At 35.2% G+C, this 16,133-nt stretch overlaps 1 protein-coding gene across 47 annotated transcripts in view; it reads right to left on the bottom strand.

Moving 5' to 3' along the window:
• The window catches only part of ADGRL3 (adhesion G protein-coupled receptor L3), an 866,327-nt gene that overhangs the window by 150,042 nt on the left and 700,152 nt on the right, over positions 1-16,133 (bottom strand). For 36 of the 47 annotated variants that reach the window (XM_032151681.2, XM_032151691.2, XM_032151695.2 and 33 more), the window contains 2 exons: positions 7,662-7,847; positions 4,585-4,623 (listed from right to left, as the gene is read on the bottom strand). In XM_032151681.2, coding sequence (XP_032007572.1) covers positions 4,585-4,623; positions 7,662-7,847 — 225 coding nt within the window. The remainder of the gene's footprint in view (positions 1-4,584; positions 4,624-7,661; positions 7,848-16,133) is intronic. The other 11 variants (XM_058434505.1, XM_032151721.2, XM_058434511.1 and 8 more) reach the window with 1 other exon arrangement.

Here is a 16,133-nt window from a genome sequence, read left to right as displayed (position 1 = left end):
ATAACACGTGTTTGTGAGGTTGTGGAGCAACTGGAATCCTCATATATTGCTGGTGGAAGATGCTGCTATCTCTGGAAAACAGATAGTTCCTCCTTTAACACAGCTACTGTATCTTTCTGCTGGTTTTTTATTCTCTTAAGATGGTAACTTTTTCATCAGAGTCTCCTCAGAAAGTAAAAAGACCTCAAAGCAAATTATATTTGGATATGACCTTAATATGGCAGCACAAAATAATTATCACATACCATTTTACCTCTGTCTCAAAACTCAAAAAAGAGATTGCAAAAAACTGTTGTACTGCATTCCATCCCTGAAATGCAGTGCAAAAAATCAACAAACATAAACCTAATGACATGTCTTGCCTCCTATCATCAAAAGATGAGGTCGGTCTTGCTAATAACAGTATCTCAGCGATTACGAGCACATGTGTCTGAATTAGAAACACTTAACTTTGAATTTAAAGCACCCTCGATTATTATTGTGTGATCTTGTGAAAGTCATTTAACCCTCCCTGGGTCTCCATTTTTTCATCCGTTAAGTTAAAAATCACAATAATTACATCATACGGTGGTTGTGAATATTAAATAAGAATGTATTCTAATTGCTCTGCACAATAATGGCACATAATTAATGCCTAATAAATAAATTTATTTTTATTTTTATTTTTTTTTGGAGACGGAGTCTCACTCTATCGCCCAGGCTGGAGTGCAGTGGCACGATCTCAGCTCACTGCAACCTCCACCTCCCGGGTTCAAGCAATTCTCCTGCCTCAGCCTCCCGAGTAGCTGGGATCACAGGCATGTACCAGCACGCCCAGCTAATTTTTGTATTTTTAGTAAAGACAAGGTTTCACCATGTTGGCCAGGCTGGTCTCAAACTCCTGGTCTCAAGTGATCTGCCCACCTTGGCCTTCCAAAGTGCTGGGTTTACAGGAAATTAATTTATTCTTAATAACAAATCTTTGTTACTCTTAGTCATGGTGTTGAAGCAGCACAGGACACATGTCAGGAGAGAAGCAATGGTACCATCAATGCTACTTGTGTGGCCTTGGGCCAGTACACTATCTCATCTTCATCTATAAGGCCCCTTCTGGTAATATTAAATCACGGCAACTGTTTAATATGCATGTATAACACAAGCCTTACTTGTTTTCTCTAGTATAAAACTGAAAACTCTCTATTTTTTTTTTTAAGAGACATGGGTCTCACCATGTTCCCCAGGCTATGTTCGAACTCCTGGGCTCAAAAATCCTTCTGCCTTAGCTTCTCAAGTAGCTGGGGCTCTGTAGGCCCATGTCATTGTGTCTAAGATATGGAAGTAATACGTTTTACTATGACACATATCAATTTATATCTTGTGATACACAACATGAATCTAAAATTACAATTAAAATTAAAATATGTATATTAAACTCAATGTTTTTTTGTTAAAATTCTTGGGATGCAAACATAATGGTTTTTAGGAGATTCACCTATTATTTAAAATATCACACCAGCCACTTTTAATTGTACAACTACAGGTCAGTTATCTTTTTTTTTTTTTTTTTTAATGAGACGGAGTCTCGCTCTGTCGCCCAGGCTGGAGTGCAGTGGCGCAGTCTCGGCTCACTGCAAGCTCCGCCTCCCGGGTTCACGCCATTCTCCTGCCTCAGCCTCTCCGAGTAGCTGGGACTACAGGCGCCCGCCACCACGCCCGGCTAATTTTTTGTATTTTCTTTTAGTAGAGACGGGGTTTCACCGTGGTCTCGATCTCCTGACCTCGTGATCCGCCCGCCTCGGCCTCCCAAAGTGCTGGGATTACAAGCGTGAGCCACCGCGCCCGGCCAACAGGTCAGTTATCATAGTTGACAACTGATAGTTAAAATTTCACTGTGCTTTCATTTGTGTTTGAGATAAACAAAAGGTGAAAAGTAAGAAGACACAAAAGATAACTCTGGATAATTCATAAAATAGACACTGAACTTCTAAGTAATTGAAATCTAAGTGGATTTAGACAGCCAAAATCAGCCCTAAAAGATTCATCACTTGTGCCTATGAAAAGGCCATATTTTTTTAAAAAAATTGATGATGACTTAGAAATCATCTTATTTCAGATTTAATGCCTAAAGCACTTCAAGCATATTTCACATCTATTTCACAGATAGCTCTGAATGTACTCTGAACATAGAAACAACAGGAAACAAAAAACAAGTCTTTAAAACGCAAATAGACTAAAGTTTAAAGGATTATTCACTCTGGAAGTTCATGGAATAATTTACATTAAGAGGAAGAGAGGTAGTGCAATGTATTAGAGAGCAGAGCATTTCTGATTCACCAATATTCTGTTTGTATTTGGTCTCATCAGATGTTTACTCAATAGCTGAAACATTTATTCATAGTCAGTCAGTTATAACCCAGGACATCAACCACTGAATAAACTGCTATTAATTTTCCACCAGAGATTCATGTATGAATGACCATGCATTTCATAGGTTTAAATACCAAAAGACTAATTATCCCAAAGGCCCCATTAAAAGGATAGCATCGATTGCAATAAAAAAGAATCCTAACACTGCTCAGCTCAAAAATGATCTTCAGCTTTTGATGATAAAGGATATTTTGATTTCTCTACCTATTGCACTCAGAGGATAGGTCATATATAGATATATATATATATTTACATAGAGATATATATATATGTACATGTATATAAATACACCTATATATACCTCCCAAAGCAATTTTTCCCCAAAACCTTAGAAAAATAAACCTGAACAGTTTCTTATACACAAAGATTCATTATTTTATAAAATAAAATGCAAATTAAAAGTTTATCTTCCTAATCTCTCAATGTTGAAATTCTTTTTCCTTTTAAATAATATTTTCACAAAATGCCCTTATTAGCCTTATTCTAATGGCTTCACTTCACATTCAGAATGAAATGCGCAAGAATAAAATAATTTTTTTCACCCTGGTTTTTAAGTTTCTAATTGCTCATTCTGCAAAACAATAATAAGAAGTAATAAGAATTGATGAGACTCAGGACATGTGACTCCAAAATATGGCATGCTGGCATTTGAGAAAACAGCAAAGCAGGAAGGTAACTCTCATCTTTACCCTGCCTTTTTCTCCTGATGCAAACCAAACAACTGAGCAAGAATTTTCTAACCTTCCCCTGAATCAGATCATAATATTCTCCTTAGAGAATATCCAATTCTCAATTCTATACTACCCAGAAGGATAGTGGAATGTGAATATTCAGATCACTGGAAAGGCATAAACGAACAAATTGATTTTTAGCATTTACATCAACCTAACTCACATCTCCCTATACCTGCAAGGAAGGATCCCGACACAGAGATGCCCAGAAGAATCTGAACAAATGCCTTGCTAAGTTCGCCCGCCACGTATTACCATTAGATAATTCCCCCTTTGTCCAGTTGCACTTTCCCATGACTGTCTACTCTTTATCAAACCTACACATAAAAAATACAAGTTTTTCTGTTTCTTGGGGTCATTCCCAAATGCTGCTATCTCACATAAAACTTATATAAAATGAATTTGTATGCTTGTCTCTTGTTAACCTGTCTTTTGTTATAGGGGCCTGAGTCATGAACCTAGCTATAGATCGGGAAAAGAAATCTTTCCTTCTCTACGGAAACCATGCATAATCATAATAGACACATTTGGCCAACTACAAATTTAGCCGACTTATAGGGAACATTTGTAATATGTCCTTGTGTTGCTCAGGAGACTTGGAAGACACCAAATCCAATCAAAGTGATCAGTATACATTTCCAGAAGGAGAGTATCTCTTTATAAATGCAGATGGACTTTCTCTTTAAAAATGCTGTGAAATGTATACATGTACAATAAAGTTTACAGCCAAACATTTTCATATTTCTTCCTGCATTCTTTGTTTCTTTCCTTCATTTCTTATAAAAGAAAACAAAACAAAAAACTAGAGAGTTTGCTTCTGAGGTTGTTCTCTGTCATACAAAATCCATAAACGTAGCTATGGTTTATTGCTTATAAATTACAACATGCTTACAAATTAGAACATGTCAGCCGAAACAAAGTATATTTACACTGGGATTACAGTTTTTGCAATAAGTAAGAGAGTAAGATAGTCACAATCGTGCCTTGAGCCGATAAACAGCTCTACTGAGGAACAGAAGCATGATATTCCAAGTATCCTGGATTACTTGTTGTCTTGTAAGACTCATTTAGTTTCATTTCTGAATGACTTGCTACTCAAATAGTGGCTGACCCAATGAAAAAGTGAAATGTTTTCAAACCCACCTCTATGAAAAAAACAGGGATTTTATAGAAAGGGATTTTATAGATTATACCCAACTCACCTCTTAGTGATGATGAAAAAGTTCACACCTCAAGTTGCACCTCCTTCTTAGTCTGTGTTCCTCTTGTTTGACAGAGCACTGGCACTGCCAACACTTTCATGCTTTCTGTTCCCACCCTTCTCCCCCTCCATGAAATTCCTTTATTTCAGTAAGGTGCATTATCATTTTTCTATCAGGTGTCCATTCATGCCATCACAACAGAGACATTCAACAACTTAACACATTTATAAAAACGCAGAAAGTACCTGGACATAGGCTCTGCAAGAGCGCTCTCTTTTCTGAAGCTGAATCCATTAAGACAGCAGATTAAACACAGAATAGAAAAAACAAGTTAGTGACAGAAGAAAACAAGAAAAATAAAAGAACACATCTACACAAAACACCTTATTTTGTCATTCACTACTTTTCAGAAGAAAATGAAAGCTAAGCAGCAGCAAAATGTAAGCAAGCAATGGCTTGAAAAATAGTAGCCAACATCCTTTCAGAACAACCTAAGTGAAAACTGTATGGTATAAAGTTGTTAATGATAGCAAGAATCTTTGAATACATTTAGTAGAAATTAGTAAAAATCAATATACTTCACTCATTTGAAATGATTCATTTCACATTAGGTTAGTTATGAATTTATGGGTGACAAAGACATGAAGTTAAGGAAATTACGTCAAAAGTTTGGAACCCATTTTTCAAAGATAGATTATTTGTGGTTTACAGATAATATAAACGATTAATGTACACCACAAATCATATGTTCTTCATATATACAAAAACTTCTGTTTATCAGGAAAAAAGAAATGCCCATTCATTATGACTTTGATTCTAATGGGCACATACTAGAGATAACTAGCTACTGATTAAAACGATGTGATTATTCTGATTAATCACTGCTTTTATTTCTTGAAGAATTTACTTTGACAGTTTTGACCAAAAAACAAATGATAGAAACTTTGGTGGGATAAGAAGTATATTTCTGTTTGTTTGTTTGCATAGAGAGTGATGTCTTTCTGGGCAAAAGGATAGCAGCAACTCATGTTACATCCCAAACATTATTTCCTGGTGATAAAATGAATAATTAATAACAGTTCATCCACCATGTTTAAATAAATAAGCCAAAATTTTATAAATTCATTTGTGGGTTTTCCTCTTCTTTCCAAATTTTTTTTTTCCTCAGTAGCCTTGATTGTTGAAGGAGAAAATTACCCAGTTTTAAGAAGCAGTTACCCAGATGCCTTTTGTGTGGCTTATACTCTCCCAATTCTAACTCATGCATTCTTCAATGAGCATAGAGCAGTTACTCCTCTAAAGAATTAAGTAAGGAATGAGTGCAAGTAAATTGCCAGGGCTGTCACTTGGATCACTGACTTGTATCGTGGTTTGCAGGACTCTAAGCCCTCCAGAATTTCAATACAGAGCACGACTGATTTGTACTGAGTTGACTTTGCAAATCTGATGGGTTATAACTGCTTCAGGGAAAGTGGGAACCACAGGAAATGAGAGCAAGCCAGCAAGCATGTGAATAACCTTCGCCCTCCCATCTCCTTACCCCATCATGCAAATTAACATATGACAAACCACATTATATAAACAATTGAAAAGAGCCAAATGGGTAACAAAAGAAAGCATTAAAAAGCTTCACAAATGGAAATTTGCCCATTATTTAGTTATTTGATATTCAGAGTAGGCAAGCTGATTAGCTGTAGCCAGTTAGAATGTGACATTAATTGCCAGCTTTACCTGATATTGTCAGACATCAACACCATTTTTAAATAAAGATACAAAGTACTGCTATAACAAGTCATGTTATGGATATGTAACATTAATAGAAATGACTACATCCGGTACATTATAACAATAGCTGGCAGCAATATTCATTAATAGCATCCTGCCAGTCTGGGCAACAACGCATTAAAATCACAGCACGCCCAGATTATATAGGTAGCTGTGGATTATATTCCATCAGGCAATTGGTAATGATTCTATCAAGGGCATTAAGTGACACAAATAACTCCTTTATGCTCAGAATGAAATAATAATAATAATAATTTATATCTAATAATAAAACTGTACCTGTTTTCTACAGATAAAATTGCAGGAAAAAAAAAAAAAAAAAAAAAAACTGTTTGCCAGATAAAATACCTAGCTTTTCTGTGTTGAATAATCATTATTTAGAAAATTTCTTTCCTTTCGACGAGTGAAATTCTTACCCTAGTAAGACACAGAAGAACTAACCATATTAAAAGACTACTTTGCAGAGTCATTTTTCATTCTAAAGGAGAATGTTCTTTTAGTGAATTCCATACAGGAATATTAGTCTGGCAATGTCAAATTCTTGTTTATTCAAGGCCCTAAAATTCAGTTTCAATCGTTGAACATCTCTACTACACAAATGTCAGTCAGGGAACACATGCCATTTGAATGTAGCTATGCTAATATGTTTTACCATGGGGTTAATTCACCATGTGATATTTTGTTACATAAATAAATTACATTATTTATAAATATATGAAATATATTTTATATGTTTATGTAACTAAATGCCTATTTCATTTATGTAAATATAAATGAAAATTCATAAAATGTATTTTCCCTGAAGTTAAAAAATAATTTCTTTTACTTACAAATTCAAATTTGCTGGAATATATTTAAGCTTTTAACATTTTAATGTTAGTGATACAAAATCTGAGTGATTTCAAAGTCAAAAGGAAGTAGAAATTAATTACTTGCCTTATGAGTTTTTTAAAAGTTTTATTAATTAGGGTAAATTATCTCAGTTTTTAAATCATCTATAATGGATGATAGAGATCCATCCATCCTTCCACAAGAAGATCTATAATATCTTCTTGTTATTATGTTCTGAAGTTTTACTTATTGATTAGACATTTGTTTTATTGTCAATTATCTTAACATAAAAGTTTGAAAGAAAAAAGAAATTGCATTTATCTACATTAACCCTGTCTGAATTTAGCATACCAGAATAACTGCCATGGAAAACAAAATTATAAATTCAAAATATACATATAGAGAGATTATCATATATCATTTCTTTAGATTAAGAACCACGCAGTTCTATTATTACAATGAAATAACAAGGAATTGAAAATAACTGTTGATTCTCTTTATAATGATCATATTCTACAGAAGGAGGAAAATTAAGCAGTGAAGTCTTTATGATTTTATTACAACTTTAAAAATATATATATGTATTTAAAGTATACATATATATTTAAAATATATATATGTATATGTATATATACACATGTATATATACATATATATACACATACATATACAAACACACACACACACACATAATTGGGGTCCTTACCTTGTTCAAACTCCGGGCAGCACTATCTTTTCCACCTGGGGTCAAGTTCCGAAGTTGTACATCTAGGAGGCCTACCAGCTGATCCATGGCCCGGACAGAGTAGGTGATGTCCCCAGCATTCAAGTGATTTCTTGTCTGTTCAGCCAGCTCTCTAGCAATGTTGGCAGCTGTTTCACCAGATTTCAACTATAATTTTTAAATGGAATACAAAGGAAAGAGATCTCACATAAATACTTTTATTGGTTTCTTTCAATGATCATGTTTGCACGTAATTGTAATCATCGATTCAAGAAATAGTTGTTAAACTTCATCTTCATCTGGAGTACACTCCCCAATTTTTCCTGCGAATTCATCTTTTTCTTCAAAACTTGACTTTAAACTCATGTCTTCAGAAAGCTCCTGCTGAGGAAACTTACTTTGAAAAATCATGCTTACCTTAATTATCTATTTGGGTGGTTAAGTCTAAGGTTTGCCCTATTATTTTCTCTGTGAGTTTCTAAAGTGGACTTAGTTGCGTGTGTGTTGTGAATCCCCAATCACATTGTAAGTTCTCGGAGGCAAGTACAAATTTTCCTTTGTGTCTAGTTTAGCACTTAGTTCACAGTGATTACTCATTAGCTGCTAAGCTCTGTGAAAATTGACAGAAATAAAATCCGGGCTTTTCAAAGTGATTTTCATCTTCTTACTAACCGTATAAGGAATTTTGCTCCCAGTATGCTGGGTAGCAAACTATTGCTTAGTTTCAAGTATTTTTTCTTCTCTGAAACTACATGCTGACTTTTCAAGTACATTCTACAAGAATATGTCAAATGGTCAAGACTCCAAAAATATTAAAACAGATAAAGACCTAATACCTCAGCATCACTAGAACAAATTTGACAGCCATGGGTAATTCGAAGATAGGAATATGTATTAATTGGTAAGAAAGTCATGAGAAACAAGAAAGAAGAAACAAGAATAAGTAAATAAGTAAAATTTCCCAAGTTATAATCTTCTTTGTTTTAAAATTAATAAACTAAAACAGGATTATAGCACATTTACACTAAATAAATAAAAAGTGTACAAAGTAAAAATAATGAACATCTCTATTTCACCTTTCTATATTCTCACTTTCCAGAGACTTTTTTTTTTTTGATGCGTTGTTTTGCTCTTGTCGCCCAGGCTGGAGTGCAACGGTGTGATCTCGGCTCACTGCAACATCTGCCTCCTGAGTTCAAGCCTCCCGAGTAGCTGCCTCCTGCCCCAGCCTCCCGAGTAGCTGGGATTACAGGTGCCCCCCACCATGCTCAGCTAATTTTTGTATTTTTAGTAGAGATGGGGTTTCACCACGTTGACCAGCCTGGTCTTGAACTCCTGACCTTAGGCAATCTACCCGTCTCGGCCTCCCCAAGTTCTGGGATTACAGGCATGAGCCACCATGCCTGGCCTTTTTCTTTTCTTTTTTTCTTTTGTAAGACAGGGTCTCACTGTCACACAGGCTGAAGAAGTGCAGGGGCACAATCATAGCTCATCATAGTTCACTGTAACCTTGAATTCCTGGGCTCAAGGCATCCTCCCAGCTCATCCTCCAATGTAGCTGGGACTACAGGTGTGCACCCACTATGCCTGGCTAATTTTTTTTTTAATTTTGTAGAGATGGGGCTCCTGGTCTTATGCTATCCTTCCACTTTGGCCTCCCAAAACACTGAGATTATAGTTGCGAGCCACCAGGAGTTTGTTCATCATTTGATATGTATCTTTTCAAACTTTAACCTGTCCTACTGTCAGAGGCCTTCCAACCAGAGTAACTCCATTTTGAGTGAGGGCTAGGAAAATAAGGCGGGGACTTGCTGACCTGCATTCTCAGAAAGTTAGGCATTCCTAGCTTCTAGATATTTATGGTTAAAGGAATAAATAAGTAATGTGCTGAACAGACCCAGGCTTGGGAAATATCCCGATATCTAGAGAACAAAGGCATTTCTAATTTTGCCTTAAAGATAATAATACCAATTTTTGCAAAATACAGCAATTAAGAATATTAACGCTTTATCACAAACCCTTGGAGCACAGCACATCTCCCCAGTATCTCTTTTTATCATATATATCTATATCATATATATGATATACCGTATATATCTGTATCATATATATGATATGCCGTATATATCTGTATCATATATGTGATATACCATATATATCTGTATCATATATATGATATGCCATCTATATCATATATATATGATATATCCCCAATATCTCTTTTTATCATATATATGTGTATATATATATGTGTGTGTGTATATATATATATATAGATAGATATACGTGTATATATATATATATATACACACACACACAAGCACTGGGCTGGGCACCGTGGCTCATGCCTGTAATCCCAGTACTTTGGGATGCTGAGGCGGGTGGATCACGAGGTCAGGGGTTCGAGGCCAGCTTGGCCAACATGGTGAAACCCCGTCTGTAGTGAAAATACAAATATTAGCCAGGCGTGGTGGAGCATGCCTGTAGTCCCAGCTACTTGGGATACTGAGGCAGGAGAATTGCTTGAACCCAGGAGGTGGAGGTTGCTGTGAGCTGAGATCGCACCACTGCACTCCAGCCTGGGCAACAGAGCAAGACTCTGTCTCAAAAACGAACTAACTAACTAAATAAATAAATAGAAAAAATATATACAAGCATTTTACCTAGGGTGGATGCATTCCTCCTCTTACCTTTGGGAACATCCTATACTGTCTATGGAATAGCTATCCTTTCACCACTGTACTTTCTTAATCAATTTGCTTTTGCTTTGCACTGAGGACTCACCCTAAATTCTTTCTTGGGCAAGATCCAAAAGCCCTCTCTTGGGGTCTGGATCCGAACCCCTTTCCTGTAACACCATTACTATTTAAATATATAATAGTGTCATTATGTATGAAATTACTTTCTTCTCCTTTTTAAAGGCAGTCTAACACAGAACATGGGAACATAAAGAGAAAGCTATTCTCTTTGTAAGTTGTTTGACTAACCGGTATTCAGAAAGCTCAAAGGGGTACAACTAAAACTCTTATGTAAATAGGTAGGTTATCAGTTATCATGATCTACTTGGGATGCTTTGTGTTTGTATCAGGATTGAATGTTAAAGAAACAATAAATTAATTAAACTGATTAAAACACCTAAATTATTTACAGTCATATTCTCATGTATGTAGGAAAGCCTAACTCAAAAAGTATAAAAAAAAAGTTTAATATCTTAAGTGGTAGCAAGGGTTTGTTTCAATGAATATCACCTCCATAAACTACTATTGGTAGTGTATAATTGTATTGCTCCTATTGGCGTAAATTACCATTGTCTATTAAACTTTGACATGTGAAGACTGTGTAACTCAAAGTATCAACCATAAGAAATAATCCCACAGATATACAAAGAGAAATGTTCAAGGATGTTGATTCCAGCTTGTTTATGATAAACAATAAAATGGATTATGACTATATGAAACTCTGCAGGCAGATTCATACCCTGGAATTTTTTTAATTATTTTTTTTTTTAATTAAGACAGTCAAATTTGGCAGTGTGGGGGGTGTATAGCAAGTACATTGACACTAGTGTTAATAAATTTTGATAATCCACTACCATCTGATCAGCCCATACCATGAAATATTATCCAACAGTTTAAAATTATGAAGGAGATCAATAATGTTATGATTAATCTTCAGGATATATTGTTGAGTTTAAATAAATGCAGATATGAGAGTTATTTACATATATATGCTAATAAATATTTGCATGCTATTGAGAAATATAAACACACTACATAAGTAATTGTAAATATGCTACTTGTGAGAAAGATAATATATACAATATTTTTGTTTATTTATATATGTGAATTTCTATATATTTAAATATATAGAACAAAGCCTAAAAAGTGAGATTCAAAAGAGAAATCCTTATCTATAATGAAAAGAGAAATCCTTACCTATAATGTTAAAATTTTACAGGAAAAATATGTTAAACAATTATTATATAATCAATACTTTCTGGAATTACTTTTTTTTTTTTTTTTTTTTTGAGACAGAGTCTTCCACTGTCTCTGAGGCTGGAGTGCAGTGGCATGATCTCGACTCACTGGAACCTCTGCCTCCCCAGTTCAAGCGATTCTAGTGCCTCGGTCTCCCGAGTAGCTGGGATTAAAGGTGCATGCCACCATGCCCAGCTAGTTTTTGCATTTTCAGTAGAGATTAGGTTTTGCCATTTTGGTCAGGCTGGTCTGGAACTCCTGATCTCAAGCCATCTGTCCGCCTCGACCTCCCAAAGTGCTGAGATCACAGGCATGAGCCACTGCACCTGGCCCAACTTTCGAGAAATTCTTAAAATAGAAAATATCAGGACTGAGTAAAAGAAATTTGTAAAATATGGTCAGGGTCTTTATACCTAAAATACCTGTAAGACTAAATGGAATACATTATAGGGCTCAAGGATATGTATGTAACAAACTCAATGTAGATCAAAGTAGCATTTGTGGCCCACTGACGGGTCATGAATGTACTTTTAAGTGTTCATAAAGTGATATAAATGTGATTAAAATCCATATATTTAAATTTCTGTACATAAATTAGGGCTACTTACTGATAATATAGTAAATCAAGTTACACATTCTAAAATTCAGTATTCATTAGTTAATTTAGAGAGATGTTGGTATAGTATAAGTATTCAAATTCAGTATTCCATCAAGAAGTCTGGATATCTGATACAACTCATACTTTGCAAAACTCCCCCACTGGGCATAGGAATATCTAAGATAGCTGGAATTCCTATAATGTTCCAAAGGGACATTATTTTAATCAAATAATAAAATATAATGAAAATAAAAATAAATGATACTATGTGTCATTCATAGTATCTTGCAGGTTACAATTTTTCACCTATTATGCTCTTATAATAGTATGTTTGTAGAATTACTATTGTTTTATTCTGTTAATCATGGGTTCTTATGTAATTACTTTGTTGTTATTAAGTTTCCTTCTCCATCTTTGTTACCACACAATATTGTTTCTATAAGAAAAAAGTCAGAGTTTGATGGACCTCTGAGGTTTTATGATTCACTTAAATGTACCATGGTGACAAAAGTTTGAGATCTACTAAATTAGGTAATTCATTTTCTTCATTAATACATCTTCAAAACTAAGGATACAAGTATTGACTTTAATTACATCTATCAGTGATCATTATGAATAGCAAAATTAGTCATCAAATAGAGAAAAAAATGAAATAATGGTACTGGTATTTTCATATTGTAATTCCATTTCTTTTTTTTCTGTGTAGTTATACAAGCATAGTTTTCAATATTAATTATTGCATTATTGGAGTGGGAAACGAAAAGGTGGAAAAGAAGGCCTACGTAATTCTCTTATATAAAAATTTATTGATATGAAAGCGTAGGAAAAAATTAAACATTTTCTTTATGTGCAGTAATGAAAAAGTTGAAAATGTAGATGACCAATTAGTCAAAATGTAATTATTCTCAATACAAAAGATACTAAAGAAGGCCAGGCGGATGGCTCACACCTGTAATCCTAACACTTGGGAGCCTGAGGTGGGCAGATCACTTGATCTCAGAAGTTCGAGACCAGCCTGGGCAACATGGCGAAACCCCATCTCTACAAAAAATAGCCAGGCAAATTCATCTGCCCATATATGTGTCAACAACAGTGCAGTTTTATAAATCAATAAGTAAAATAAGAAAATCTCTAATGAATTCCCTTAAAAATAGTAACTGTATTTTAGCATTTAAGAAGTGTTTGTTTTTTTTTTTTAAATGAACAATAAACTTAATCTTTCAAAAGAGCCCTGGAACTCAATGTTTAACAACAAAAATGTTGGAAGGAAAAAAACTGAAGTGCAAATAGGTTATAAAAATATTTGTCGGCTGAGCGTGGTGGCTCACACCTGTAATCCCAGCACTTTGGGAGGCCAATGCAGGAGGATCCCTTGAGCTCAGGAGCTAGAGACCAGCCTGGGCAACATAGGGAAGCCCCAAGTCTACAAAATTAAAAAAGCAAAACAAAACAAAAATTCTCAGGGCCCATGGTGGTCCCTGCTACTTGACGGGTTGAAGTGGGAGAATTGTTTCATCCTGGGAGGTTGAGGCTATAGTGAGACATGGCCATGCCACAGCACTTCAGCCTGGGTGACAGAGTAAGACTTTGTCTTTAATGAATAAATAAATAAATAAATACGTTTATAGTAAAAATACAAAAAGTATATTTTTAAAGTAAAATAAAAACTGCTAAAACAAACTATTTTCTGACCCTCTATTCTTTTTTTTTTTTTCTTTTCTTTTTGCTGTTTCCCAAGCTGGAGTGCAGCAGCACAATCACAGCTAACTGCAGCCTTGAACTCCTGGCCTCAAGCAGTCCTTCTGCTTCAGCTTCCCAAGAAGCTAGGACTACAGACCCTCTCTTCAACTTAAAGTGAATAAATCATAGCAAAAATGTTTCATTCTTTCAATGATTCTTTGCACACTTGTTATTTCCTGAGGAAATAAAAGATGAATCTTATACAGCTCTTGCCCTCATGGGGTTGGGGCGAGGTGCATAGAAGATCATATGAGTTCAACAATTCAGCTGTTGTGACAGGAATGTGTATGAGGTATTATGGGAATACAGAACAACTGGAAAGGTGAGAGAGGGCAAGAAGAAGTAACCACCAAGTGAAACCTTACAAGGTAAGTTGAAGAATACAAGGTACAATGGAATACTAATGGGTGCTATTGAGGGGAAAGAATAAGCCAAGAATATGATACATAAAAAGTAAGGTCTAGAATAAACATGGTTTGAGTAGACATAGTACTAGGTAAAACAAGAAGAAAAAACATTTTTTATACCTTCAGAATCCAATATTGCTACCTGCATATCCATGTGTTTGTGTCTAGGTATCTCCATCCACTTATCTATCCATCTATTATTTCGATGATTGTTCATTCAGCCTATATATTCATTTGTTCTTTGATGAACATTTGAATCTCTATAGTCCTGTGCTAAGGTCAGTGTTGAATAAAATACTTTCTAATAAGAGGGAGCTTATACACTAGCCATGGAAAGACTTATTAAAAATTTAACTGTACAAATATATAATTTTAATTTTGTTGAGAGCAATACAGAATCCCTGTGTGGTAGAGTAGTTTGAAGACATTTTAACCTGGCATATGTGATTAGGGAATAATTTAGGAAATGCTTCTCTGAGGAAGAATGTTTTATTTGAGATGGAATAGAAAGAAGAAATTAGATTGGGATGTGGGTAGGGGCATCTGGGCAGTGTGAACAGCTTTTAGGAGGGAGGGGCATGGAGTCTTAGGGAAACTGCACAAAGGGCACCATATCTGGAGTTTAGGCAGCTGGAGAGGTGAGCAAGGAGAAGATTAAGTAGTTCTGGTTTAGAAGTCATGATGAAGATTTGGGGAATTATGTTAAGAATAATGGGAAGGTCCTGAAGAGCTTAAATAGAATCCGTCTAATTAGGTTTGTATTTGAAGTCAAATTCAGGGGAAAGGATTAGAGGGTTAAGGAGTGAATGAAAGGAGACCTGGGTGATGAGAAATTGCTATGGATTGGGGTAGTAGGCATGGAGAGAAGTGAAAACAGTGGCCTGGCCTGAGAGGAATTTACAGTTACCCCTGACAGGACTAGTGTCTGACCAGGTGTGGGAGGGGAAGGAAAGGGAGGCACCAAAAGCCATCCTTGGGTTTCTGGTTTTCCTGACTCCACAGTGCTACCATTAACTGATTTCTCCCATAGCTGCTCCCAGTTCAGTTTGATGGCCACATTTTCTGTCCAGCTGTAACGGCCCACATCCCCTCCAGTGGCATCCAAAGTGAATCTCTTTCTGATCCCCCTGTTTACTTCTCTCACTCCAGTTATTGTAGACTATAATCATCTTATTTCCATATAAAATATACATATATGTATACATATATGTTGAATGTGCCTCAAGTTTTCTGTGCACATAGGCAGGGCTGAAATACATTTATTCCACATCTCATAGCTTAAAGACCTCATTAACTTCTTTTACTAAATTCTACTAAAATTTTTTCTCAGAAATAAGCACATACACACTGAGAAACGTTATGAGTTTTGTGAGGATTAGTAAATTAATGCCTATATTGATATGGTGGGATTATATCTAGGACTTGAATCAGGGAAAGAAAACCCGGTAGCTTTAGTTACAAATAATAATTATGACAGAGACAGATAACATTTTAAATTTTGATACAAGTCAAAACAATTTTTAAAAAATCAGCATTGAGACTTTATCATATCAACCACTAATCAAGGGCCAAAACAATTTATAAAGGAATTACACGTAGTGTTGAAGTACATAGCTACCATTTCTTTGAAAGATCTGTCCATTTTACTATAAATCTGAGTCAGGTGGGTATATAAGCAACAAAATGCATCTATCTTACAATTAAACATAAGTTAAATAAGTCTAAAATTTTG

Source organism: Hylobates moloch, unplaced genomic scaffold, assembly GCF_009828535.3.
Source record: "Hylobates moloch isolate HMO894 unplaced genomic scaffold, HMol_V3 SCAFFOLD_2, whole genome shotgun sequence".
NCBI lineage: Eukaryota > Metazoa > Chordata > Mammalia > Primates > Hylobatidae > Hylobates > Hylobates moloch.
Note: the sequence above shows the minus strand (reverse complement) of the source record. Positions and strands in the feature narration are given on the sequence as shown.